General features: G+C 33.4%; 1 protein-coding gene across 1 annotated transcript in view; it reads right to left on the bottom strand.

Annotated features, from left to right (window-relative positions):
- Positions 1 to 26640, bottom strand: part of LOC6051581 (neuronal acetylcholine receptor subunit alpha-7) — a 388913-nt gene that overhangs the window by 112491 nt on the left and 249782 nt on the right. The window contains exon 4 of the mRNA XM_038249413.1: positions 14032 to 14141. Within this exon, the coding sequence (XP_038105341.1) occupies positions 14032 to 14141 (110 nt within the window). The remainder of the gene's footprint in view (positions 1 to 14031; positions 14142 to 26640) is intronic.

Raw genomic sequence — 26640 nt, 5'->3', positions numbered from 1 at the left:
TCGCGAATTGCTTCCATCGCAAACGCTAAAAGTCGCCAATGCTTCCGTCGCAGAGACTCGCAAGTGCTTTCGTCGCAAATGCTATTCAGTCGCCTTTACTTACGTCGTAAAGACTCGCGAATTGCTTCCATCGCAAACGCTAAAAGTCGCCAATGCTTCCATCGCAAAGACTCGCAAGTGCTTTCGTCGCAAATGCTATTCAGTCGCCTTTACTTACGTCGTAAAGACTCGCGAATTGCTTCCATCGCAAACGCTAAAGTCGCCAATGCTTCCGTCGCAGAGACTCGCAAGTGCTTTCGTCGCAAATGCTATTCAGTCGCCTTTACTTACGTCGTAAAGACTCGCGAATTGCTTCCATTGCAAACGCTAAAAGTCGCCAATGCTTCCGTCGCAGAGACTCGCAAGTGCTTTCGTCGCAAATGCTATTCAGTCGCCTTTACTTACGTCGTAAAGACTCGCGAATTGCTTCCATCGCAAACGCTAAAAGTCGCCAATGCTTCCATCGCAAAGACTCGCAGGTGCTTTCGTCGCAAATGCTATTCAGTCGCCTTTACTTACGTCGTAAAGACTCGCGAATTGCTTCCATTGCAAACGCTAAAAGTCGCCAATGCTTCCGTCGCAGAGACTCGCAAGTGCTTTCGTCGCAAATGCTATTCAGTCGCCTTTACTTACGTCGTAAAGACTCGCGAATTGCTTCCATCGCAAACGCTAAAAGTCGCCAATGCTTCCGTCGCAGAGACTCGCAAGTGCTTTCGTCGCAAATGCTATTCAGTCGCCTTTACTTACGTCGTAAAGACTCGCGAATTGCTTCCATCGCAAACGCTAAAAGTCGCCAATGCTTCCATCGCAAAGACTCGCAGGTGCTTTCGTCGCAAATGCTATTCAGTCGCCTTTACTTACGTCGTAAAGACTCGCGAATTGCTTCCATTGCAAACGCTAAAAGTCGCCAATGCTTCCGTCGCAGAGACTCGCAAGTGCTTTCGTCGCAAATGCTATTCAGTCGCCTTTACTTACGTCGTAAAGACTCGCGAATTGCTTCCATCGCAAACGCTAAAAGTCGCCAATGCTTCCGTCGCAGAGACTCGCAAGTGCTTTCGTCGCAAATGCTATTCAGTCGCCTTTACTTACGTCGTAAAGACTCGCGAATTGCTTCCATCGCAAACGCTAAAAGTCGCCAATGCTTCCATCGCAAAGACTCGCAAGTGCTTTCGTCGCAAATGCTATTCAGTCGCCTTTACTTACGTCGTAAAGACTCGCGAATTGCTTCCATTGCAAACGCTAAAAGTCGCCAATGCTTCCGTCGCAGAGACTCGCAAGTGCTTTCGTCGCAAATGCTATTCAGTCGCCTTTACTTACGTCGTAAAGACTCGCGAATTGCTTCCATCGCAAACGCTAAAAGTCGCCAATGCTTCCATCGCAAAGACTCGCAGGTGCTTTCGTCGCAAATGCTATTCAGTCGCCTTTACTTACGTCGTAAAGACTCGCGAATTGCTTCCATTGCAAACGCTAAAAGTCGCCAATGCTTCCGTCGCAGAGACTCGCAAGTGCTTTCGTCGCAAATGCTATTCAGTCGCCTTTACTTACGTCGTAAAGACTCGCGAATTGCTTCCATCGCAAACGCTAAAAGTCGCCAATGCTTCCGTCGCAGAGACTCGCAAGTGCTTTCGTCGCAAATGCTATTCAGTCGCCTTTACTTACGTCGTAAAGACTCGCGAATTGCTTCCATTGCAAACGCTAAAAGTCGCCAATGCTTCCGTCGCAGAGACTCGCAAGTGCTTTCGTCGCAAATGCTATTCAGTCGCCTTTACTTACGTCGTAAAGACTCGCGAATTGCTTCCATCGCAAACGCTAAAAGTCGCCAATGCTTCCATCGCAAAGACTCGCAAGTGCTTTCGTCGCAAATGCTATTCAGTCGCCTTTACTTACGTCGTAAAGACTCGCGAATTGCTTCCATTGCAAACGCTAAAAGTCGCCAATGCTTCCGTCGCAGAGACTCGCAAGTGCTTTCGTCGCAAATGCTATTCAGTCGCCTTTACTTACGTCGTAAAGACTCGCGAATTGCTTCCATCGCAAACGCTAAAAGTCGCCAATGCTTCCGTCGCAGAGACTCGCAAGTGCTTTCGTCGCAAATGCTATTCAGTCGCCTTTACTTACGTCGTAAAGACTCGCGAATTGCTTCCATCGCAAACGCTAAAAGTCGCCAATGCTTCCATCGCAAAGACTCGCAGGTGCTTTCGTCGCAAATGCTATTCAGTCGCCTTTACTTACGTCGTAAAGACTCGCGAATTGCTTCCATTGCAAACGCTAAAAGTCGCCAATGCTTCCGTCGCAGAGACTCGCAAGTGCTTTCGTCGCAAATGCTATTCAGTCGCCTTTACTTACGTCGTAAAGACTCGCGAATTGCTTCCATCGCAAACGCTAAAAGTCGCCAATGCTTCCGTCGCAGAGACTCGCAAGTGCTTTCGTCGCAAATGCTATTCAGTCGCCTTTACTTACGTCGTAAAGACTCGCGAATTGCTTCCATCGCAAACGCTAAAAGTCGCCAATGCTTCCATCGCAAAGACTCGCAAGTGCTTTCGTCGCAAATGCTATTCAGTCGCCTTTACTTACGTCGTAAAGACTCGCGAATTGCTTCCATTGCAAACGCTAAAGTCGCCAATGCTTCCGTCGCAGAGACTCGCAAGTGCTTTCGTCGCAAATGCTATTCAGTCGCCTTTACTTACGTCGTAAAGACTCGCGAATTGCTTCCATCGCAAACGCTAAAAGTCGCCAATGCTTCCATCGCAAAGACTCGCAGGTGCTTTCGTCGCAAATGCTATTCAGTCGCCTTTACTTACGTCGTAAAGACTCGCGAATTGCTTCCATTGCAAACGCTAAAAGTCGCCAATGCTTCCGTCGCAGAGACTCGCAAGTGCTTTCGTCGCAAATGCTATTCAGTCGCCTTTACTTACGTCGTAAAGACTCGCGAATTGCTTCCATCGCAAACGCTAAAAGTCGCCAATGCTTCCGTCGCAGAGACTCGCAAGTGCTTTCGTCGCAAATGCTATTCAGTCGCCTTTACTTACGTCGTAAAGACTCGCGAATTGCTTCCATCGCAAACGCTAAAAGTCGCCAATGCTTCCATCGCAAAGACTCGCAAGTGCTTTCGTCGCAAATGCTATTCAGTCGCCTTTACTTACGTCGTAAAGACTCGCGAATTGCTTCCATCGCAAACGCTAAAAGTCGCCAATGCTTCCATCGCAAAGACTCGCAAGTGCTTTCGTCGCAAATGCTATTCAGTCGCCTTTACTTACGTCGTAAAGACTCGCGAATTGCTTCCATTGCAAACGCTAAAAGTCGCCAATGCTTCCGTCGCAGAGACTCGCAAGTGCTTTCGTCGCAAATGCTATTCAGTCGCCTTTACTTACGTCGTAAAGACTCGCGAATTGCTTCCATCGCAAACGCTAAAAGTCGCCAATGCTTCTATCGCAAAGACTCGCAGGTGCTTTCGTCGCAAATGCTATTCAGTCGCCTTTACTTACGTCGTAAAGACTCGCGAAATGCTTCCATCGCAAACGCCAAAAGCGACTCGCAAGTGCTTTCGTCGCAAATGCTATTCAGTCGCCTTTACTTACGTCGTAAAGACTCGCGAATTGCTTCCATCGCAAACGCTAAAAGTCGCCAATGCTTCCATCGCAAAGACTCGCAAGAGCTTTCGTCGCAAATGCTATTTGTTTACTTCTTTTTTTTTAATATTTGTTTGTTACGTCTTGTGTTGTTAGTTAATAGGCTGTCAAACCATTTTTTATTTTACATCATTGGTGGTTTATTTATATTTTGTTGAGGTCAATTTTTACTTGTTTATGTTTATGATTAACAGTATTCTTCTTTAATAAGACGTTTAATTGTTTTCTACTTCCCAGTGACAGTTTTCTAGGCTATCATGCTCTGAGTCGCTTCAAACATCCTATTTTTTTATTAGTTGTTCATTTAGGCTTAGAAATGTTCTCTACTTCCCAGTGACAGTTTTCCAGGCTGTCAGGCTCTGAGTCGCTTCAAATGTCTAAACTATTTATTTTGAGTTTAGAGAATTATTTGTTGTATCATGTCTTAAGTCATTTTTTTCTTGTTTATTTAAATCTTAGACGTGTTATCTACTTCCCAGTGACAGTTTTCCAGGCTGTCAGGCTCTGAGACGCTTCAAATGTCTAAACTATTTATTTTGAGTTTAGAGAATTATTTGTTGTTTCATGTCTTAAGTCATTTTACTTGTTTATTTAAATCTTAGACGTGTTCTCTACTTCCCAGTGACAGTTTTCCAGGCTGTCAGGCTCTGAGTCGCTTCAAATGTCTAAACTATTTAATTTGAGTTTAGAGAATTATTTGTTGTTTCATGTCTTAAGTCATTTTTACTTGTTTATTTAAATCTTAGACGTGTTCTCTACTTCCCAGTGACAGTTTTCCAGGCTGTCAGGCTCTGAGTCGCTTCAAATGTCTAAACTATTTAATTTGAGTTTAGAGAATTATTTGTTGTTTCATGTCTTAAGTCATTTTTACTGGTTTATTTAAATCTTAGACGTGTTCTCTACTTCCCAGTGACAGTTTTCCAGGCTGTCAGGCTCTGAGTCGCTTCAACTGTATATTGAGTTTGCAGAATTGTTTGTTGCTTTATGTCTTAGGTTGTTGCATTAGATGAATGTCTTTAATTTTTGTTTTTTTTTTTTTTTAGCATGCTTTTCCCGGTTGTTTTTTGCTCCCCAGTGACAGTTTTTTTATTATTATTTACCACAATTTTGTTATTCTTTGTTAATTTGTTTAATCTTAAGAATTCGAGTGTTACTTGAAATTAGTTAGCTTAGAAATGTTTTCTGTTCCTCAGTGACAGTGATGCATTCTGTGACAGTGACAGTTTTTTCAGGCTGTCAGGCTCTGCGTCTCATCAACACCTCAACCATATTCTCGAAGTTTTATAATTAATCAAATTCGCAATTTTAGTTCAGTAAATCCTTGTTAATTTGTTTAATCCGAAGAATCCAAGACGTTACTTTCGCTTGTAATGGTCAATACATTTACTATTTCCATGACCGTGGTCCATAACCGCTTTCATTCGCTGAGTTTGAATAATATTTGTTAAAAAAATAATGAGTATTTAAGTAAAAGAAAAAAAATAACAGTACATGCTCAATTCAGATCGGCCACTAATCCTGAACTAAACAGTTCGACCTCACTGGGCCACTTGAATAAACTTTGTGTTTGTAACCGCATTATCAAAATTTGATTCAACAAAGCTTATAAAAAGATGAACTATTCTGTAAACAAAATGTCACATAACAAAGAGCAAATAATGGCCATCATTTCGTTAGAAATAAACACAATCGCTTCTAAATAAAATAATCACATTTTGAAGTAAAGACTAAAAATAATTTGGCAGCCAAAGTGTAAGATGCAATAAAAACTTTCACTGCGATTAGATTAGAGTGCGATTACTTCCGACGCCAATTTCCTTAGCAACCAAATATTCGACAACGTCACTTTAGTTAAGGTTTCGACGCCATCCCAGAACAAAATTTCACTGAATACCCTTCATTAGACAAAATTATTGACGCCATTTTGATTTTCAGTCATCGATGAACTCGCTTTTCTAAAATAATCGTGCGTGCTCACAAATAAAACACTCGCGCCATCAAATGGCAATTAGAAAAAAAATCCGTTCAATCAAAATAATAAACTTTGTTGACGCTATAATCCATTACACTTGCACACTAGTTCGATAGAAAAAAACATTTTGCCTCGTGCTTTGGCAGTCACTTTTGATGAAACAAAATCCGTTAGTTTTGTCGACGCCATCTTGGAAAAAAGTGTAAAATGCAGCCGCAACCCAAGCTGTTGTTGGCCAATTTCAGTTCCTTAGAGATTCACAATTACACAACGCATTATTGCTTACCCGACTCCGTCGGATTTGGCCACCTTCGCCTTCTTCGCTTCCGCCGGTGCCACTTTGGATGCCGCTACCACACTTCGCGCGCGGGTTTTCCGTTTTGTCGGGGCCGAGCTGGCCGCGCCATTGTCGTACTCGTCCATAATCGATGTTCACTCACCAAACTTAAACACTCGAATGACAGGAGAAACCGAATCGACCACTCTCCGAGAAGCAACACTCTTTTTTTTTCCTTTTTACCTTGTCCGTCTCACTCTTGAGAGCGCGCACTCTCATCATTGCTTCCTAGAGCAGTGTTAGCTTGTTTTTCTTCTCTTTCTGTCCTTTCCGTGACTCCTTTGAAGCGAAGAGTTCTTTCTGTCTCTTTTTCTGTCAAAAAGGAACTTACACGCAAAACGCTAATGCATCATTTTATTTAATTGTTGTTCGCTGGCATACCCGACCAGAATGATTAGTGATATATTTTGTTGAAGAACTTTATTTACTCGGCTCATCTCCTACACGTGTGTCCTCTAACAAAATTTCACAAAACACACCAAAAAGGGATGCATTGTTTTGTCATAAATACAATTTAGCAAAAATTAAATGATTTTTACAAACGATTAAATTGATTAAAAATACTCTTTAATATTAGAATAACACTGTAACTTTTTCTCAGTGTATATTTCTTTTCCAGTACACTCTGACAATAATCGCGCCATTTTATTTTCCTTTTTTTTTGCTGCACTAAACGTCATTCTGACTTGGAGAGCACTCTAGATCTAGCTCTGGAGGAATCCTCTGCGACAAATTGTCCTAGAGTTGGAAGAACATCGTAGAGATGGTGCCTAAGATGCGATGAATTCTGGAAAGTGTTTTTTATTCAGTGTGGAGTTCAGCGAGCATGTGATCTCACTCTCACGAGCTTTTCTAATCTGAATTTTGTGGAGGATTTTTGTTCTTAATTTTTTTATTTGATTGAAACTTTATCTCTTCTATGATGTAATTTTACCTCAATTTAAACTGAAAAAGTGACAACACACAAGAACAGTGTTAAAACTTACAAATTTTTAGAAGTAAAATTACATATTTTTTTCTGACATAAAAGTGACTTTTTCAATTCTATTCAATTCAATTTAATTCGGTTTTATTGGTGAATAATCAAGATACAATGAGTTATTTTGAAGTGCATAACAGAGTTTTGGAGTTCCTTACAGCTGTGTGTTGCATCATAATCCATTTAGGAACAATTGTTTCTTTAACTAAGGCACTAGCAAGAGTAAGAAAAAACTATAAATTTTTTTTACAGAAATAAAAGTGACTTTTTTTTACTGTGAAATAAGACATTATTGTCATTGGCTCACCCGTACAAGTCTCCATACAAATTTTGGCTGCTGTTCATACAAATATGGTTATTAAATATTCGATAATTGTAACTTTTGAAGGAATTTTCTGATTAAATTGATGTCGATTGAGGAACAAAAACAAATGGTACAAGGAATTTTTCTGCCAATTTTAATTCTCTTTTTTTACTTAAATTCAATTTTCCAAAATTCGTATGTTTTAATTAGTGCGTCTATCCGGAAATTCCCGGGACAAAATTGACGGGATTTTTCTGTTTTCCCGAATTCGAAAAAAAATGAAGGTTTTCCGGAAATGTCAGAAATAAGAATTTTACAAAATTAAACTTTCCATTTGGCATGCATCAGCATCAATTTGGCTAATTACGGAAAATTGTTGAAATTTTAGTTTACGGATCAGCTTAAGATATTTCTTTGTAAATTTATATATCTTTCAAAATACTGGGATTTTTATTTACGATGATTTTAAATTTGAAAAAAAAAATATATTTGTAGGTTTTTTCCTGCTCCTGTCACCCCCTGTTCAAAGTTCAAAACATCGAAAGATTGTTGTGTACTTAGTAATAGTTGAAAGGAACCCCATATCTCTATTAAATGTATTTTAAATACCACAACTTGTACACCGATAAGTACCACTAATAATAAAACAAAATTGAACTGAATTGAAAAAAAAAATATCACATTTGATATTTTTTCCTCAAAAACCGGTATCTGGTGCAAATAAAAACAATACAGTAAAAAAAAAATCTTGGTAACATTACATCTGGTAAGGGGTACGTTTTTTATGTCAGAAAAAATGTGTAATTTTACCTCTGAAAATGTGTAATTTTACCACTTTTCTGGTGTAATGTCACTTTTTCAGTCTAAATTGAGCTAAAATTACATCATAAAAGAGGTAATATTAAACCTTGCAAAATTACACCTTCTAAATTTACACATGTTTTTACTGTGAAATGTAAATAATTAAAGCAGTAGCTGAAGTTAATTTTTTGCATAACGTTTTGATTTTTCATTGATGTCGTTAATATGGGGACAGAACAAAACAATTAGAAGACCGATTTTCAAATTTATTGCTCTAAAATCTCGGGTCCCTATTCAGACTGTAGTCCCAATTTTACCAACACAGTAAAAAATAATGTAAATTTGGAAGCTGTAATTTTGAAAGGTCAATTTGTCAATTTTGTCAATTTTGTCAATTTTGTTAATTTTGTGTGATTTTGTGTGATTTTTGTGATTTTGTGTGGTTTTGTGTGTTTTGTGTGATTTAAACAGTGTTGCCATCTTTAAAACCTGATGCAAATAAAATTTACAGCAACAACAATAATCTAAATATAGATTAAAGTATTTAATTAAAAAAAAACATTTTTCTACTCATCACTTAATTCCCAACGTCGTTACAGTTGAGGAAATTCGTCGATAACGACAATTCCTTGTAAGCCATTTCTCACAAGTGGCATTTGAGTGGGTGTTTTTTCATCAGCAAAAAATTGAGAAATCGAAAAAAGAGTGGAGTGTATCGTTTCCGACTCACCTGATCCCGTTTCCCAAAAGCTTAAAGAAGAGAGAGAAAAAAGTGGACACACTCGAAACCGATTCACAAAATCTGTACTGTGACTCTTTGGGAAAATGTCTCCCTTCCCTTTTTATTCCCTTTAGCTTTATTCTTTTCGTCCCTTGAAGAAAAACCAGCAAAAAAGCCAACCTTTTCCCTTAAAGCCACTTATCTTTTCCACTTCACACTTCACCAATTTCAAACGGTTTGAGGCAGCAAAAAATAGCAAAGAAAAGAACTTCAACACTCAATCAACTGTGAACCTGAGAGAAGCACACAAAAAAACGACAAGTCAAGTCTCAATCAATTTAACCCTCAACCGTCATCGTCGTCATCATCTTCATCAAGCAGCATTTGGCAACACTGCCAAACTCAAATCGAGAAGGGGTTGGGAAAATGGAAAATTGAAGTCAGGTGAAGCCAACCGATTCCAAAGTCCCGCAAAAGTTCACCTGATTGATAAGAATCCTGACCGGAGAGCAAAAAGAAGAAAAGTGCTCGAAAAAAAAAAACGAGCGGCGGAAATCAACAATTTCCTTCCATTTCCCCCCCCCCCCTCCCCCCCTCGAATCCTTTTGACTAGGAAAAAAACGGGGTATCTCGCTGCGAAACTAACGCAGCGCCACGAGTTGAGACATCCAAATTGAATTGAGTGAGTGCTGAAAAGTTGATCACAAACACAGGGAAAAGGGGATTCAATTTGTTCGTGTGTGGTTTGGAAAACTAATCGGAAATGGCACTTCCAGTGAACGCATGAGGAGGGAGAATAATCCAGGTGAAAAGGCATCAACCCGAAAGCGGTTATGGAAATGGTGGGCTTCATCAGTCTGAGGGAAGATATAAGATATCAATGATTTAATTGCTCTAAATCTTTATTCGGGTTAAGCCGGAGGTGAAAATATTTGGGGATGATTCCGTTAACGGTATTCTTTAGAGTTATTTTGAACTAATAGAGAAGAATATTAAAAGCAAAAATCACCGAAAATTGAGTAATAAAAAAATACGACTTGCACAAATTTCTGAACAGCTGACAAAGGTTACAAAAATTACTCCAGAAATTTAATGTGAAATTAAAAAAGTAACGTCTCAAATATCTTGTCAAGTTATTTCAAATTATTTATTGATGCATTTTTTCTTCTAAATTTTAATAGCTTGAAAATGATACAGAAGAGAACCCTCTCTTTGCGCGGAGGCGTTATGCTTTCTGTTTGAAAGATTTCTGTTAAACCATACAATATTTTTGCAAGCTTTGAAAAGCGTTTTGTAGATACAAAATTGCTTTTAAAAGATTGCAAAAATGTTGCGTCATTCCAGAGAAATCGACAAATTAGAAAAAAACGAAAAGCATCGCGTAAAAAGAGGTTCCACTGTACTAATAAGAAGAAGCTAATTCAGACTTGTTCTATTGATGACAAATTTGTTTTAAAATAGAACAACATTTTTGAATACTCGGCTCTGGGAAAGATTTGATTTTTCGCATAATAAATTTTCAATAGTTGATATATGGGATAATCGTATGAAAAATCATGCAAACATAAAAAAATAATAGTGTTTTGAAATCAGGATGATGGCAGCTATCCATTGCAATTATATTTATAGCAAATTTTCACAAAGATACGATTTTTTTTTCTGTATTTTGAAAATGCTATTTTTTTATTCTCTGAAAAGCCTCAAAATAATTATTATTGCAATATATCAAATGATCGTTTTTTTTTCATACATCTCAAATGTACCAATACCGTTTATTTATTGAAAATACTCAAAATTTTCACCAAACTACGTATTTTCGAAAAAATAATCAAAATTTAAATTTTTCACAGCAATAACTGAAAATGGGAATATTTTTTTGAAAATGCGTAGTTTTGTGAAAATTAGTATTTTCAAAAAATATGTTATTACATTCGAAATGTATGAAAAAATCACGATAGTTTGATAGCAATATTGTAAGAAATGAAATTTTGAGATTTTTTTTGGAAAATGCGTAGTTTTGTGGAAATTTTGAGTATTTTCAAAAAATTGTGTTGTAGCTATTTAAATATATGAAAAAATCCCTATCGCATGATATCCATATTGTAAAAAAACTGAAATATTGAGTATTTTTTCGAAAATACGTAATTTTGAGACAATTAAGAGTATTTCAAAAAAAAAGATGATCGTTTGATACCCATATCGTAAAAAACTGAAATTTTAAGTTTTTTTTTTTCAAAAATACGTAGAGTATTTTCAAAAATGTTGCTATAACATTCGGAATGTTTGAAAAAAAAAATCGATTATTTGATACCCATATTGCAATAAACATAATTTTTAATTTTTTTTTGAAAATCATAAAAAAAAAACAAATAAACTTTGTTGAACATTAAAAAAAAAAAAAAAACAAAAAACACGTCATTCAAAATTTTAAAAATCATTTTGAGATGCAATATCAATTTTCCAATTGAATTTGTTTGCACAACTTATAATGCACCGTATTCTGCATTTTCAAGTCGAAATTTTTTCTCTTATGCTAACTTAATGGGACTGATGGTTTCTGAGGTAATGTTTAAAATTCCTGTAAATTGAAAAAAAAATAAAAATGCGTTTTTCTGTTTCACCTGTCCTCATTTTTCAACAACCTCTTGAAAACTAGTTCGAATCCGATTTTTTAAGGAGTGATTTTTTTTATGAAATTTAGTGCTCTACGAAATAAAAACAATGGTTAATTTAGAACACAGTCTTTCTATAGAAAAAATACAATAAAAATTCAAACCAATTTCTACTCTCAAAAGGACCAGAACTTTTCAATTTGAAGATGATCTTAGATTTAATGATTTCTTATTTAATCTAACTTGGCCAATGTTTTTTTGAAAGTGTATTTTTAGGGCCTATTTTGGCCATGTGTCTTAGATGATATCTCATACTTTTTATGTCAAAATAATCAACACAATTTATTCCAACTTTTTTTCGAATAATTCCATTTTATGGTAAAAAATTTGAAATCTTGCAAACAAAATAAAAAGTGACTAGAAAAATATGAAAACAATTCTCTGAGATTTCGGTCATTCGATTTTTTTGTATTTTTTAATTCGATTGAAACTTTTTTGGTGCCTTCGGTATGCCCAAAGAAGCCATGTTGCATCACTAGTTTATCCATATAATTTTCCATACAAATTTGGCAGCTGGCCATACAAAAATGATGTATGAAAATTCAAAAATCTTTATCTTTTGAAGGAATTTTTTGATCGATTTGATGTCTTTGGCAAAGTTGTAGGTATAGATACGGACTATACTGCAAAAAAATGATAAACGGTAAAAAATTTTTGGTGATTTTTTATTTAACTTTTTGTCACTAAAACTTGATTTGCAGGAAAAAAACACAATTTTTATTTTTTTTATTTTTTGATGTATTTTAGAGGACAATAAATGCCAACTTTTCAGAAATTTCCAGGTTGTGCAAAAAATCATTGACCGAGTTATGAATTTTTCAATCAATACTGATTTTTTCAAAAAATCGAAATATTGGTCGCAAAATTTTTTCAACTTCATATTTCGATGTAAAATCAAATTTGCAATCAAAAAGTACTTTACTGAAATTTTGATAAAGTGCACCGTTCTCAAGTTAAATCCATATCTAGGTGACTTTTTTGCAAATAGTCGAAGTTTTTCATTTTTTTAAATTAGTGCACATGTTTGCACACTTTTGAAATAATATTTTTGAAAAGCTGAGAAAATTCTCTATATTTTGCTTCTTCGGACTTTGTTGATACGACCTTTAGTTGCTGAGATATTGCCATGCAAAGGTTTAAAAACAGGAAAATTTATGTTTTCTAAGTCTCACCCAAACAACCCACCAGTTTCTAATGTCGATATCTCAGCAACTAAAGGTCCGATTTACAATGTTGAAGTATGTTATATTCGTGAAATTTTCCGATCTTTTCGAAAAAAATGTTTTCAAAATTTTTGAACCCAGACTTACTTTTCAAAAGGGCGAAATATTGAATATTACACCCTTTCAAAATGTTAGTCTTGGTTTAAAAATTTTGAAAATAGTTTTTTTCGAAAAGATCGAAAAATTTCACGAATGTTTAGTTGCACTTTACCAAAATTTCACTGAAGTACTTTTTGATTGCAAATTTGATTTTACATCGAAAAATGAAGTTGAAAATTGTTTGCGACCAATATTTCGATTTTTTTAAAAAATCAGTATTGATTCAAATATTCATAACTCGCTAAAAGATTTTTTGCACAACCTGGAAATTTCTGAAAAGTTGTCATATGTCTTTTCTATCAATTTTTCATTAGAATTTTAAAATTCGAATAACTTGTTGTGCTTCGAGTCCCGGACACTGATTTCGAGCTGTTTCGAAATCCGAAAACTCGTTTTTGCTTATGAATCGCAAAAATTTGGACTGAAATTTTAGAGCATGGCATTCTTTTGGTCTTAAATAAGCTGTTAACATCAAAACATATTTCGTATAACAGTTTGCAAGGGTTTGAGCAAATCATAACTATAATATTCTGTTTTGCTTTCCCGTTGCTTAGCACGCCTAAGAAATGTTTCAATGAAATATTTCACATTTCATTTTTTTTGGCGTTCAAACAAATTTTAAATTAAAGTTGATGTGAAAATTCACCAAATAACTCAGTTTTGACAATGATTATGCGAGCTTATATCCTAATAATTCATAGACCAGACGAGGTGTCCGGGTTACGACGCCTCCTGGAATTCTGAGCATGGCGTTATCTGCACAGTAAAAAATGATTTAAATTTGATTGTGTAATTTTGGAAAGATGAATATTACGTTTTTTAGGACGTAAGTTACCGCATTTTAGACTGTAAAAGTGACTTCTCTTTACACATTCACAATCGCAGAGGTGAAATCACACATTTTTACACATGTAATATCACCATGTTTTTTTTCACTGTGTGTGTCACTACGCTGCATCAGCATAGACCAAGTCTGATACAAACTCAAGCTAAAAAATGTAAATGTGCTAAAGCAGAAATGTAAACAGGTAGGTAGTCCAGCGTGCTCGTTCCTAATGCATGGGAAAACCAAACCATTTATCTATGGAGGGATATTTCTTTTTTTTTTAGGATAAAAGTTTAGAATACTCTGAGGTTAGAATTGATTTTCATGTACATTTTTCCACGACATTTTTTCTGGACATCCTACTGAGCAATCATTTTAAGCATCGATTCAGCTTTGATTCTCCTTTCTTTCAAAGCAAAATAAAGCACCCACCTGTTGTACATGAGGACGTCGGGCTTCCAGAGGCGGTGCGGTGGTATCCGCAGGTCCCGGACGCCCCCGTACTCCGTCGAGTTCCACCGGACGTTCATGTCGTTCCACTCCTGGAAGAAGAAAAAGGTAAAATAGATTATGAGTGAGATATAAACAACATTAGAGGTGGAAAATTGTGGAAATTTGTCTGGCAGGAAATAAACACATTTTTTTTCGGAGGGTTAAATTTGATTTTTCTGACGAATTTGTGAATTGAATTTGGAAGAAAATTATATACTCTCAAGATTCGTACAGATTTGTTTAGAAATTAAACTACAGTTATGAGTGGGAGGCAAAAAAAAAGTATGTTTCCTCCAAGGAAATGTACAAACCCAAATTCAACAACCTACACGTGTGTATGCCTCTGAGTGAGTGGACTTGGTACGGGTGAAAAAATGTAGAAACATTTTGCTGACGTTGTAATTGAGTTGTCGCTCACCATGGTGCAGTGAATTTCCCGCGGGAAAATGTTAGAGGATATTTTTTTGTCAAGAAAATTAAATTTAAAATCAGATTAATAGAAATTGTTATAAAAAATAAATTGTGAAACTCTTACTACAAAAAATGGGAAATCGTTTTCCTCCACCTCCCCCCACAAAAAAGGATCCTCACCCTCATTTTCCGGGTCTAACGACAGTTTGGTTCTCCAGTTGGAAACGATGCGGTCAAATGATACACATCCAACCGTGAAGGGGTCGAAGGAGGGGGGGGGGGGGGGAAGGCAGACGAGTCTTTTGAAGGGACAAATCCCCCAAAAATCTTGGGCTTTCATGTGACGCACACACACACACATAGTTGGAGTATATTAAAGTGAAATGAAGTCTTGCTTACTTTTTGGGGACTTTGCTGGGTCCCTCGATTAAGCGTGAGGGATACAGTTTTTTTGGGGTTTGTTAATGAGAAAAGGTACGTTCATTAAAGTTAGGCGATTTAAACGTAAATTTTCTGCTGTTTTTTTAAAGCTGCAAGTTTTTTTTGTTGAATCAAAAATAACAATAATTTGAAGCTACTAAATTTGATTTCACCAGCAAATTCTCCTCCATCCTACTCCACAGCTACTTAAAATTCCGAAAACCGATACACCTTGTCCCCATTCACCCCCGCCAATCAATTCCTCCCCCACGAAAGAAAAAACACATGTTCCAACACCATCATCATCGTCATCACGATCGTCGGGCAAAGTCGTCGTCAACAAAATCAACCTCATCGATATGCCCCCGAAAAACTCCCTCCCGCACCCAACAATCTGGGAAGAATCAAATCACGTTGTTTTCAATTGGATTACACGCCACAATAATAGGATTCATATTATATTAGGGGCTTATGTGTGTAAGCACGTGTGTGATGTTGTGATTGTGTGTGTGTGTGTGAGATGGGGTTATCAAATTTCAATTTCTTCCACTTTGGGCCGATCTCGCCACACACACACAAACACACACACACATGATCAAATCACGCCTAAATGTGGGAGGAATTTCCTCAAGTATGTGTGATCACGTATGTGTGTGTGTCTGTTTATGTTGTGGTGGGAAGAGGTGAACGTGATATCACGCATAAATCTTGATTTCCGCAAAAATCTTTTCTCTTCCTGGAGCGAAATGAGGAAAATAAAACTTGGTGGTTTGGTGGGAAAAGTTGGTTGGAGGAAAATTTGGATTGATTTCATCTGGATTTTGGATCTCTTAAGTGATCGTTTAAAAATCATCTCGAATTTTGAATGAAAAAAAAATCTTTAAAATCCAAAAACCCGTTTTTCAGCATGAGATTAGATTAGATTAGATTAGAAAAACCAGTTTTTAGTATATAAATTGATTTTTAATATTATAATTTGAAAAAAAAATAAAACTATTCAACTCACTATAACAAACAGTTTTAAAGTTTGCTTTTTTGTAAATAATGATCTGTTTGTTTTGTTCTGATTAACACGACATCCATTAAATGCTTTTCGATTTTATTTATGAAATGTCTCCTTCATCTTTAAAAAATATAAAATTCAAAATGTTTTTTTTCGCAATTCCAATGTGTTTTTATCTTGTTTTTACTAAATAAGAGCTTTAGAAAAAAATATCTTAAAATAAACAATCAAATCAAAGTATATAATTTGCTTTTAAACCTCCGAAAAACGCGTGTTTTGGCGTCTTATAAGTATCCTTTCAAAGTGCATAAAATGTACACGTTTGTGGCTTTTCGTGAGATAAGGCAATTTCAAACATTTTGTTTCCATCAAAAATAAAAATTTGAATATATATTCCTTTATTTCCGCAAACAACTTCTTCGTAGAATAATGTTTAATTTTATTTTCAAACAAGATTTCTGATTTTTTTTATATTTTGGGAATGAACATGAAATAAAGATTATTGACCGTCTAATTATATCTGACATTTTAAACCACTGACTTTTGATCGATTTGATGTCTTTGGGAAAGTTGTAGGTTAGATGAGGACTACACTGGTCAATAATGATCAAAAATAATTCAGTGATTTTTTACTGATCTTTTGAATAATTTTTTGTCACTTCTCTTTAAGATTAAAAAAAAAAGAAAAACACTTTTTTAGGGACATAAAATACCTTCTTTTCAGAAAAAAAAAACAATCCGCGACAAATCTTTGATTAAGGGGTTACAAACATGTAAATCGAAGTTGATGTGAGCACACATTTAATTTTATTTAAAGTCTGTTTTCAGGGCATTAAAAGTGATTAAGAATCATCTTTTTAAAGGATTTAATAAATTTTCTGTAATATGAAATTTTGTGATTTTCTACATGTATGTCACCCCTTAAATTATGATTGTTTGAAAAAAAAATATAAAAAAATTTTACTCATTTTTGTTTCAAATTATAAATAAAATTTGCTATTACAAAGTACGTTAAAGTTAAATGTTAATTTCGTGACAGTTTGCAAGTTTAAATAATATCTATGTAATTGTAAATGTAAAGTCACAGTTTTTTTTTATGAAAAAAACTGTGCTCATGTTTGTCCATTTCGAAAAAAAAGTGAGATCCCCAACATTTTTTTGTTAAATTTTTGGATCTTTAAAAAAATAAAGAAATATACCTTACATTTCAAAATTGATTGCTTCCCTATGAATGTAAAGTCATTTTTTTATCCCTTTTGAAATGTTAGCGTTGATATAACCAAAACGTTTAATTTTTTGATGTTGAAAATCGAAATCGGTGATCAAAAAAGTGGGCCAATTGGGCAACACTAAGATAATCTAATTTGTTCTGTTTTTTTTTTAATATTTTCGCGTAGAAATTTTTCTCAGCCCTTCAATAATATTTTCCCAAAATTCCAAAAACTGGAAATTTTCTTCAAAAATTGAACCAAAAAATGGCTCTAACTTGAAAACGGTGCACTATTTCATAATTATACAGCAATTCCATTTGAAAAGAGCCTAAACCGAAAAAAAAGTTCTCCGATCGGGCTCAAAATTTTTCTGAGGGTTCCTAGGCCAAAATTATTAGACCCGTATTTTTTTGTTTGGCCATTAGGGTGACCTACATCGTGCTAGGGTGGTTCGAAAAATGGCAATTTTCGTTATTTTTCGCAAAAACCACTTTTTTCGAAAAATCATATCTCCTCGCCATTTCATCCGATTTTAGCTGTCTTAGACGCAAAAGAAAGGTGATGAGTTTGGCTATTTGGAAAAAATAGTAAGAAGTTCCAAAAATCTAGCTTAACTATTGAAAAAGTCGTATGAAAACTTAAAATGGCGTTTTGACTGCGTTTGGACCAAAGAGCCTATGTCTGAAAATATTTTTATCGGATTCCTCGGAAAATTTCACATAACATTTCAAAAAATTGGCGATGTCGAACCGTAAGTTTCCAAGATATGATTTTTTGAAAATAAAAACTGAGTTTTTCGACGCGCCACGCGCAATATCAGGAAAATGACGAAATCGGCAAAAAATCAACTTTTTTCACTAAAACTGCGATAACTTAATAATTTCAGCGATGACCTATACATGTCTGGGTACCAAAAGTTGCGTCTTTCAATTACAAAAATTTTGATACCCAGACATGAATAGGTCATCGCTGAAATTATTAAGTTATCGCAGTTTTAGTGAAAAAAGTTGATTTTTTGCCGATTTCGTCATTTTCCTGATATTGCGCGTGGCGCGTCGAAAAACTCAGTTTTTATTTTCAAAAAATCATATCTTGGAAACTTACGGTTCGACATCGCCAATTTTTTGAAATGTTATGTGAAATTTTCCGAGGAATCCGATAAAAATATGTTCAGACATAGGCTCTTTGGTCCAGACACGGTCAAAACGCCATTGTAAGTTTTCATACGACTTTTTAAGTAGTTAAGCTAGATTTTTGGTACTTCTTACTATTTTTTTCAAATAACCAAACTCATCACCTTTCTTTTGCGTCTAAGACAGCTAAAATCGGATGAAATGGCGCGGAGATATGATTTTTCGAAAAAAGGTGATTTTTGCGAAAAATAACGAAAATTGCCATTTTTCGAACCACCCTAGCACGATGTAGGTCACCCTAATGGCCAAACCAAAAAAATACGGGTCTAATAATTTTGGCCTAGGAACCCTCAGAAAAATTTTGAGCCCGATCGGAGAACTTTATTTTCGGTTTAGGCTCTTTTCAAATGGAATTGCTGTATACTTAAGTACTGAAGGGAGGTAATTTTTTTACTATTTTAAAGTTTTATTTTAAATCACCATTTTTCCAAATAAATCATAATTTGATCATAAATCTGGCAATTCTGAAATTTAAACGTGTTTTTTTACCCCATTTTAAAAAAAAGTTTTTTAAAAAATCAGCAAATAAAATTCCGTGTATTATTCATTTTTTTCGGTGTAAAAATGGCCTTATTCATACTTACAATTTTGCCGAAGACAAAAAATTGACCAAACATTCCTTCAAAACATGCAGATTTTTTTTTTATTCTTGCACACACTTATAAACAAAAAAAATGGCCAAACTGATGATGCAAATTGCAAAATACAAAAATTAAAATTTATAAATCAAGTCTATTTTGTAAAGATTTCCCAGCATGTTTGATTGTGAAAAACTGCATGGAAATGTTGCTTATCAAGCATTAATAATAAATTTGAATATTTTGTTTTGCTTCATTTAACACTCAGTTATAATAATGCATTGGGGAATAATGCAAAATTTATGTTACATCAAAGATATGTAAATTTATATCTTTTGATACGTAGTTGCATACATTTAACATGAATTGAGGTAAAATTTGATCAAAAAGATAGTAATATTTAACTTTTAATTTTCAACCTTTTGAAAAATTGTGAGTTGAAATTTAAATGGTAATTTAACCTTATTAATTCAATTATATTGAGAAGGACGAAAACCTCGACGATAATTTTTTATTTTGTTTTGAATTTAAATTTACTTATTTTTTGAAATGTGTAATTTATCATCAAAACTTATATTTTTTATATATATATATTTTTTAAGTATTAAATTTGATATTTTCACAAATTTCCTTAAAAATTTTTGAAATAATATTAATGTAGTGTCTGTAACAGAAAAGTAATTTCTAAAAGATTTTTTTTTTTCAAAATGTGATTTAATAATTTTTAATTTTTAATTTAATTTTTCAATCCTCAATTACTTTCAAAACAATACATTTAAAACCTGGTAAATGTCTTGATTTTATTACCTTGTTTTAAAAAATGTTTAGTTTATAATATTTTTTATATATAATACAAAAACATATTTCAAAAACCGATCAAGAATAGAAAACCATTATAACTCCATTTTTGATGCCTCCATTTCCCAAACATTTACACAACGATGACATTTCAGTTTCAGTTTTTGGGAGAGAGCTGATACCGCCGGGTCAGAATCCATTTTTCAGCTCATTTTAACCCAATTTTTTGTGGCGTGATAAAAAAATGGTCTGACCTTTTTCCCAAACGCAATCGATTGAGATGTGTCTCACAACGTGTTATGTCAGAAAGAGTTTTTTTTTGCGATGATGATAGTTGGGAATTTGTTTTAGGAGGTAAAAATTGATTACTTTCGCAAATCATCAGTTTTTTTTATCAGAGAAACAATTTGTATGCAAAGTAACACTCTTTATTTCCACTCTCCTGGCAATTTATTCTCCATTGAATGAAAAGAAGATAAGCAGAAATTCAATATCGGACCGATAAAAATAAACATTTCCCCAACGATCTCCAATAATAATAAGCCCGCAGATTGACACCTCCAAGTCAAATCATTCGCACCCTCTCTCCTGTGAACGCCCAAATCTATGCAAAAGAGGTCGTCCCACTCCCGGTCTGTCAGTCTGTTTCTGATTTTCCACAAAGTTTGCCCAGAGTTGGTCAGGCCACCACCACTCGAGTCGAGCAAGCACGCAAAAGTCAACATAATAATGGTCTTATCGATTTAACTTTCGATAATAAATCGGCAAATCTGCTGCTGCGGAAGCGCTGACCTGGCCGGCAGCGAAAAGTTCTGGAAGGTTCCTGGGTTGGTTCTAGCCTTGGAATTATTATTTTATGAAAAAAATGAGAAATCTTAAAAATTGAAACTATGAAAAAAATTCGAGAAAATAAAAAAAATCAGCCAAAATTACAACCCTCTACCCTTTTTAACCAAAAGTGTTCCATGCCAAAGAGAGTCCAGTAAACCTGCCATCGTCATCATTATCTTGGGGTGAAAAGTGGGGCCGGTTTCGTTTCGTTCCAGTAAAAAGGGAAACGAAACTGGTCTTCATCGATACGACGACGAGAGCAAGCCCAGAAACAGCGCGTCGGTCAGACCATCGATATATTTTTTTGTCGAGTTTTGAGGGAAAAGTGGGAAAATTAGGAGGCTAGGAGGGAGGCTTTTCCGGGGTGCCGAAATGACCAACAGGGTCGAATAGGGCGAGATGTTGTGAATCGTTCTGTGGGAAGTTTCGATTTAAATTGATTGATTTCGGACAGAACGAATCAATCAACGTTCGGTTCGATTTGGAGCCAATTCAGACGGAATTGTTAGATTTGTTAGGTGGGGTTCGGCTTGAATGTCCCTTTTTGGCATGTTTTTTGCATTTTTAATACTTTTTTTTGTAACTTTTTCAGAAAAAAATTTCCTGCTTAATAGGGTGATTACTTTGAAAAGGCATAAAAAATAAACTTCACTTTGACGGTAGGAATTCAGGATATTTACGTCGCTGCCGATTTGTGATCACGGGTGAAGGGGAGAATTATAAAGCAAACAAGACCCATAGTGTTAGAGGAGCCAAACAATAAAATAATACTTATAATTAAATTTTAAATTAAACAAAGCCTGAAAACCTTTCTAAAGCTTTTAATGATGTAAACATAAAAATGAAATCCTTAAAAAAGATCACAAAACATCGCCATTATCCCTTCAGACATGCTCATATTTTCATAAAATTCAAATTGGGTAGCAAACTCAAATTTTACATGATGTTTTCCAATTTAGTTTTGTTTTTTAACCTGAAAATATTCAACATTTCAATATGTTCAATATAATATATGTACCTAATATATGTGTATAAAACGAGTACAAATTTGATATGAATTTTATCAACTTTTTTTTGTCCCAAAAATATTGACAACCTTGATAAAATTGCAACTCAAATATTTTTCATAGTTTTTGCATTCGCACGTTAAAAAAGTAGTAATCCAGCTGAGTGTAACAATGAGATTTTGGGGTAATTTTCACTCAGTAATAGTTGAATCTACTCAGAAATGAGTTCAATACCAGATTTCAGCATTGGCAAACTTTAAGCTGGTATTCCACTGCGAGAAACTTTGTTTTTAAAATTGATTTGTTGTTTTGAAAATTTGGCTTAGCCTAAATTTGACAACAACAATACAGCTCATTTCTGAATATAATGAGTTTTGTTAGGAGTGTCGAATATTAGTTGAAGGTTGTAAATTTTATGATTTCATAAATTTCAAATTTATTATTTGTTTAGGTTTCAATCATGTTTTCTTTTTAAACCTTGGAATTCTTGAATATTTAATTTTCAATGATGAATTTTAGAATGCATCATTTTTTTTTATTTTTATTTTTTTTTTTTTATTTTGAGACTGTTATTAAGCTTTCAAAGTATGTATCGCAGGCATTCGTTTTTTCGGCGTCATTTTGTGGAGTAATAAGTGATAATTATTTCTCCTGCTTCAGTCGGCTGAGGAAAGTTATTTTTCGTGTTTTCGACGTCATTTTATTTATATAATTTTACTAATTATCTTCCGAGTTAGTTCTGTAGAAGGCGAGAAGCCACGTGGTTGAATTTTTGTGTCTCTGTTGTTTTATTTGTGGTTCCATCTGGAGTATTAGTTTTTAAATTATTGTTATTTTTTACAGCATCCTGGAATTATTTTCGAAATATGTAGATTTATCTACTCACTACATGATTTATTTAAATGTTGATATTATTCCATATCCTATTCCTTTCCTGAAAAATGCAATCTCCTTATACCATATATGATCTAATTGCTTAAATTAACGAAACATTCTAATACAGCATGGGGACCATCTGGAGCATTTATATTTTCAATAACTGCTTTTTTTTACAGCTTCTTGGAATCATCTTAATTATATTTATTATAATTATTATATTTATTATATTTATTTTATTTATTATATTTATTATATTTATTATATTTATTATATTTACTATATTTATTATATTTACTATATTTATCATTTATTATTATATGCTATATGCTTATTAGATAATACACTACAGACGCACACTTACACTTACAAACTTCCAATACATTTCATACATTTTTATCGGCATTTAACCATTTTCATCGGCCCGATGAAATTCCCCTAACCCCCATTCCAAACCTCCCAAAAAAATTCCGTTCACTTTTAAAAGTCGCATGGGTTCCCTGCACTTTTGCCACTAGTGAACAACAAAAACATCCCCTCCCAAATCCCCACGGGACTGTATGGGCGTAGCCTTGGAGCACAGTGAGGAAATTTACGTTCTTAGATATTTTTGGTTGTACCGGGCAGCAATCAAATTGTCTAAGAATATTGAATTGACCATTGTGGCACCCCCTACAGCGTGATGCAGACCCGTTATGCTATGCTATGCTATGCATCATTTTTTTTTATTTTGAGAATTTTTGGCTTTTGGGTTTTGTATCTTCGATTCCTCTAAATTTTATTTAAAATTTGGAATATTTTAAAATTTAATTTGTTTGCTTTTAAGATAATTTTTTTTTAAATAAGCTTTTTCAAATATTAATATTGGATTTGATAACTTGTTTATTTGGTGTTTTAATTTTTTAAATTTTTTGAACATAAATTTTAAATTAGTTTATTTTTTTTATTTTTGTTCTCAATCAATATGTAAATTTTTTAATTTCTTATTTTTTTCAAAATATTTTAAATTTGATTGAATTATTAATTTGCGGGTTGTTGTTTCAACTTTTTGAGCATAAATTAATATTTTTTTTTTTGTTCAATTGAAAAAAAATATACATTTGCAATGGATTTGGGGATTTGTTTTTTAACAAGAATTAGTAGTTTTTTTTATGAAAAATTTAGGAAAAAAAATTATTTTTGTTTTTTTTTATATAATTTTATAAGCGTTTGAAATTCAAAGAGTTAACCTTTTCAATACAAATTTTGAATTTGGAACGTTCGAGTTTATATTAAAAATTTGAAGCAACTCGAGATTTTTAATTAAATTTATAAATTTGTTTAATTTCATTGATATTGAATATCGAAATTCCCGAATAACAAGCTACGGGTAGACACCAATGCTATGCTATGCTAATATGGAAAATCCCAAACAACATTTATTGAAATATGATTATTTTTTTTAACTTTATCGAGCTGCAATTTATAAATTATTGAGTTTTTCTTTTAAGTTTGTTTGTGTTTCTAAATTTGATTTTTTTTAGAACTATGTGATAAAAAATGACTTTTTGAATTTTAGAGTTTATAATTTGTAAATTTATGTATTTATGAACTTAGAAATTTGATTAATTTTTGAACATAAATTAATAATTCCTTGAAACTCAATGAATTGAATTTGTGTGATTTTTTAATTTGAGATTTAAGAATAAAAAATTTTAAATTATTGATTTTTCGATTTTTGAGTTCAAAATATGAATGAATTTAGAAAATAAAAATGAGAAGTAATTTTTTTATTGAATCCATAAATGTTGCAAATTCCAAATTGATTTATTTAATTTCTATCTGCAAGATAAGGCCAATGCAAATATTTTTCAAAGTGAAATTTTAAATATATTATATCAACAGTAAATTAGATTTTTCAAATAGTCACTTATCTGAAAATATACTGCATATAGGCATTTTTTTAAATTTACGAATCGTTAGTTAAATAAAAAGGTTAAAAGGTAAAACTTAAACCGTACCGTTGATTCTAACTAAATAAGAGTTTTTACTACATGTAGATAGAGAGAGATTTCACTTGGAACATAAACATTTTCACATTTTCACAAAATACAAATATTAAAAAAATTTAAATTTAAAATATGAGTTGGTTTAAAATTTAGTTATTATTTTCATTTTCTTCAACTAAGAGTTTTTTTCGCAATTTATTTAAATTTTCGCAAAAAATCGTATTAAAAAAAAACACTCATTTTTTTATTTTCAATATGGGCATAAAACGATGCAAATGTCTGTGATAATTTCCAATACCGTCAGTGTCACCCCCATTGGGTAAAAATGTTTTTTTACGGATTTTGCAATCTCTCAGGTTCTTTTCAATGAAACATAAAACTTTTTGTAGGGTTGTGTAGAGGACAGCTTAACAAAACTATGCCGTAAAAATCCTGTCATTTTGTTCAAATACGTTTTTGGTCAAATAACCCCTCTAAAAAAATCACAATTTGCAATGGCCTATACTAAATTTTCACAGAAAAAAATTGAAAAATAATCAAATAAATCCGGAAGGAATTTTAACAACATATATGTTAACATATATGTAACATATTTATAAGTTTTCAGAATGAAAACCCGAACAGACGGTAATAACTAAATTCATGCCATTTCAATAACAAATACTGTTAAAATAACAGAAAGTGTTATGGAATATTCTTGCAAAACCCATTTTAGCATAAGAGTTGAATAACAGTTTATGTTATCATAACAAAATTTGTTATTGGTCTGATATTGATTGAAAGCAAAAACAACTTGGGAATAAAATTTTTTGTTATGGAAGAATACCGCCAACTGTTATTGGGATGATCGGATTAGTTGTTAAAATAACAAAAAATAATAACAAAAATTTGTTCGAAAAATCACTTAAAATGTTATTAGTCTGTTATTACAATAACAATCTAATAACAAAAAAATCATAACGGCGAATAACAAATCTTGTTATAAATAACACAAAATGTTATTGGCCTAGTATTTTCAAATATCAAAAAATGTTATTCCCACGATATTTCCGTCTGCTCGGGAAGCGTTTTTTTTTATCTCAAGTAATTTGAATTTTTGTTTTAAATGTCAATCAATGTTTAATTTTGAGTGAACCAACAACAACAATCAACAACTCTATTACTCAAAAATAAACTGCATTCTTGGAGCACATTTTTCAGATTTTACAATACGATAATTAAGTAAAATGGATAAAAGTTTGTAAATATAGTCCAGACTCGATTATCCGAAGGCCTCGGAAGAATTTCATAACGGATAATCGAACCACGAAAAAAATATTTTTTTTTTCGCTGTCTTATTTTTGATTGTCTAGCCAAACTACTCAAAAATATTTTAAATTTTTGAATCCAAGATGGCGGCCAATATGGCGGGAACGAAACATTGAAAAAATGCATTTTGTTATTTAAAGAACTCTAATTTTATGTTAAAAACAAGAAAATAAAAAAAAAGAAACAAAAATTGTTCGAGATTCGATAACTCAAAGTCCTACACAAACCTTCGGATAATCGAAACTTCGGAGAATCGAGGCTTCGGATATTCGGGTCTAGACTGTACTCATAAAATTTAACATAATATCGTTTTTTATCTGAAAATACTCTTATTTTCGTTTTTGAAATATGGATTGCAAAATTTTGCAAAGATTCAGACTGAACAAGAGTTCTTATTAAAAAAAAATATGTTTTACACCATATCGAATTCAGAAAATTACCCATTTTTTAAATTTGCAATATGAGCATCAAAAGACGCTAAAATCTTTGAAGATATTTTACAATTGAGAGTTATCACTTAAAAATTGTAAAATTTTCTAAAAAAAAAAGCTTTTTATAAACTTAAATTTCCATGATTTCAAATATGGGTATCACATATTTTGAAGACTTTCTAATAAGCATGAGTTTTTAATCGAACATATTAATATTTTCACAACCTTCCTTTTTTGAAAGTACTTTTTTCATAATTTCTCGGCCCAACTCTACTAACGGCTTATCAGCAGCTTGAACTTGAATTTCAGTTTTTGACTATTTCAAAGTAATGAATATCTCAAATAGAAGTGAGCAAGCGACTCTCCATTGTTGGAAAACTGCGAAAGTGATGAGAATAGGTCGAAAGGCATAGTGTGCCAAAAGTTAGTATGTTTCTCCTACGCAAAAGTTTGGATTGTCTATAGATTACAGTTATTATTTTGAAATGTTCTTA

This window comes from Culex quinquefasciatus, chromosome 1 (genome assembly GCF_015732765.1).
Source record: "Culex quinquefasciatus strain JHB chromosome 1, VPISU_Cqui_1.0_pri_paternal, whole genome shotgun sequence".
NCBI lineage: Eukaryota > Metazoa > Arthropoda > Insecta > Diptera > Culicidae > Culex > Culex quinquefasciatus.
The sequence above is the reverse complement of the archived record's forward strand: the minus strand, read 5'-3'. Positions and strand labels throughout refer to the sequence as shown.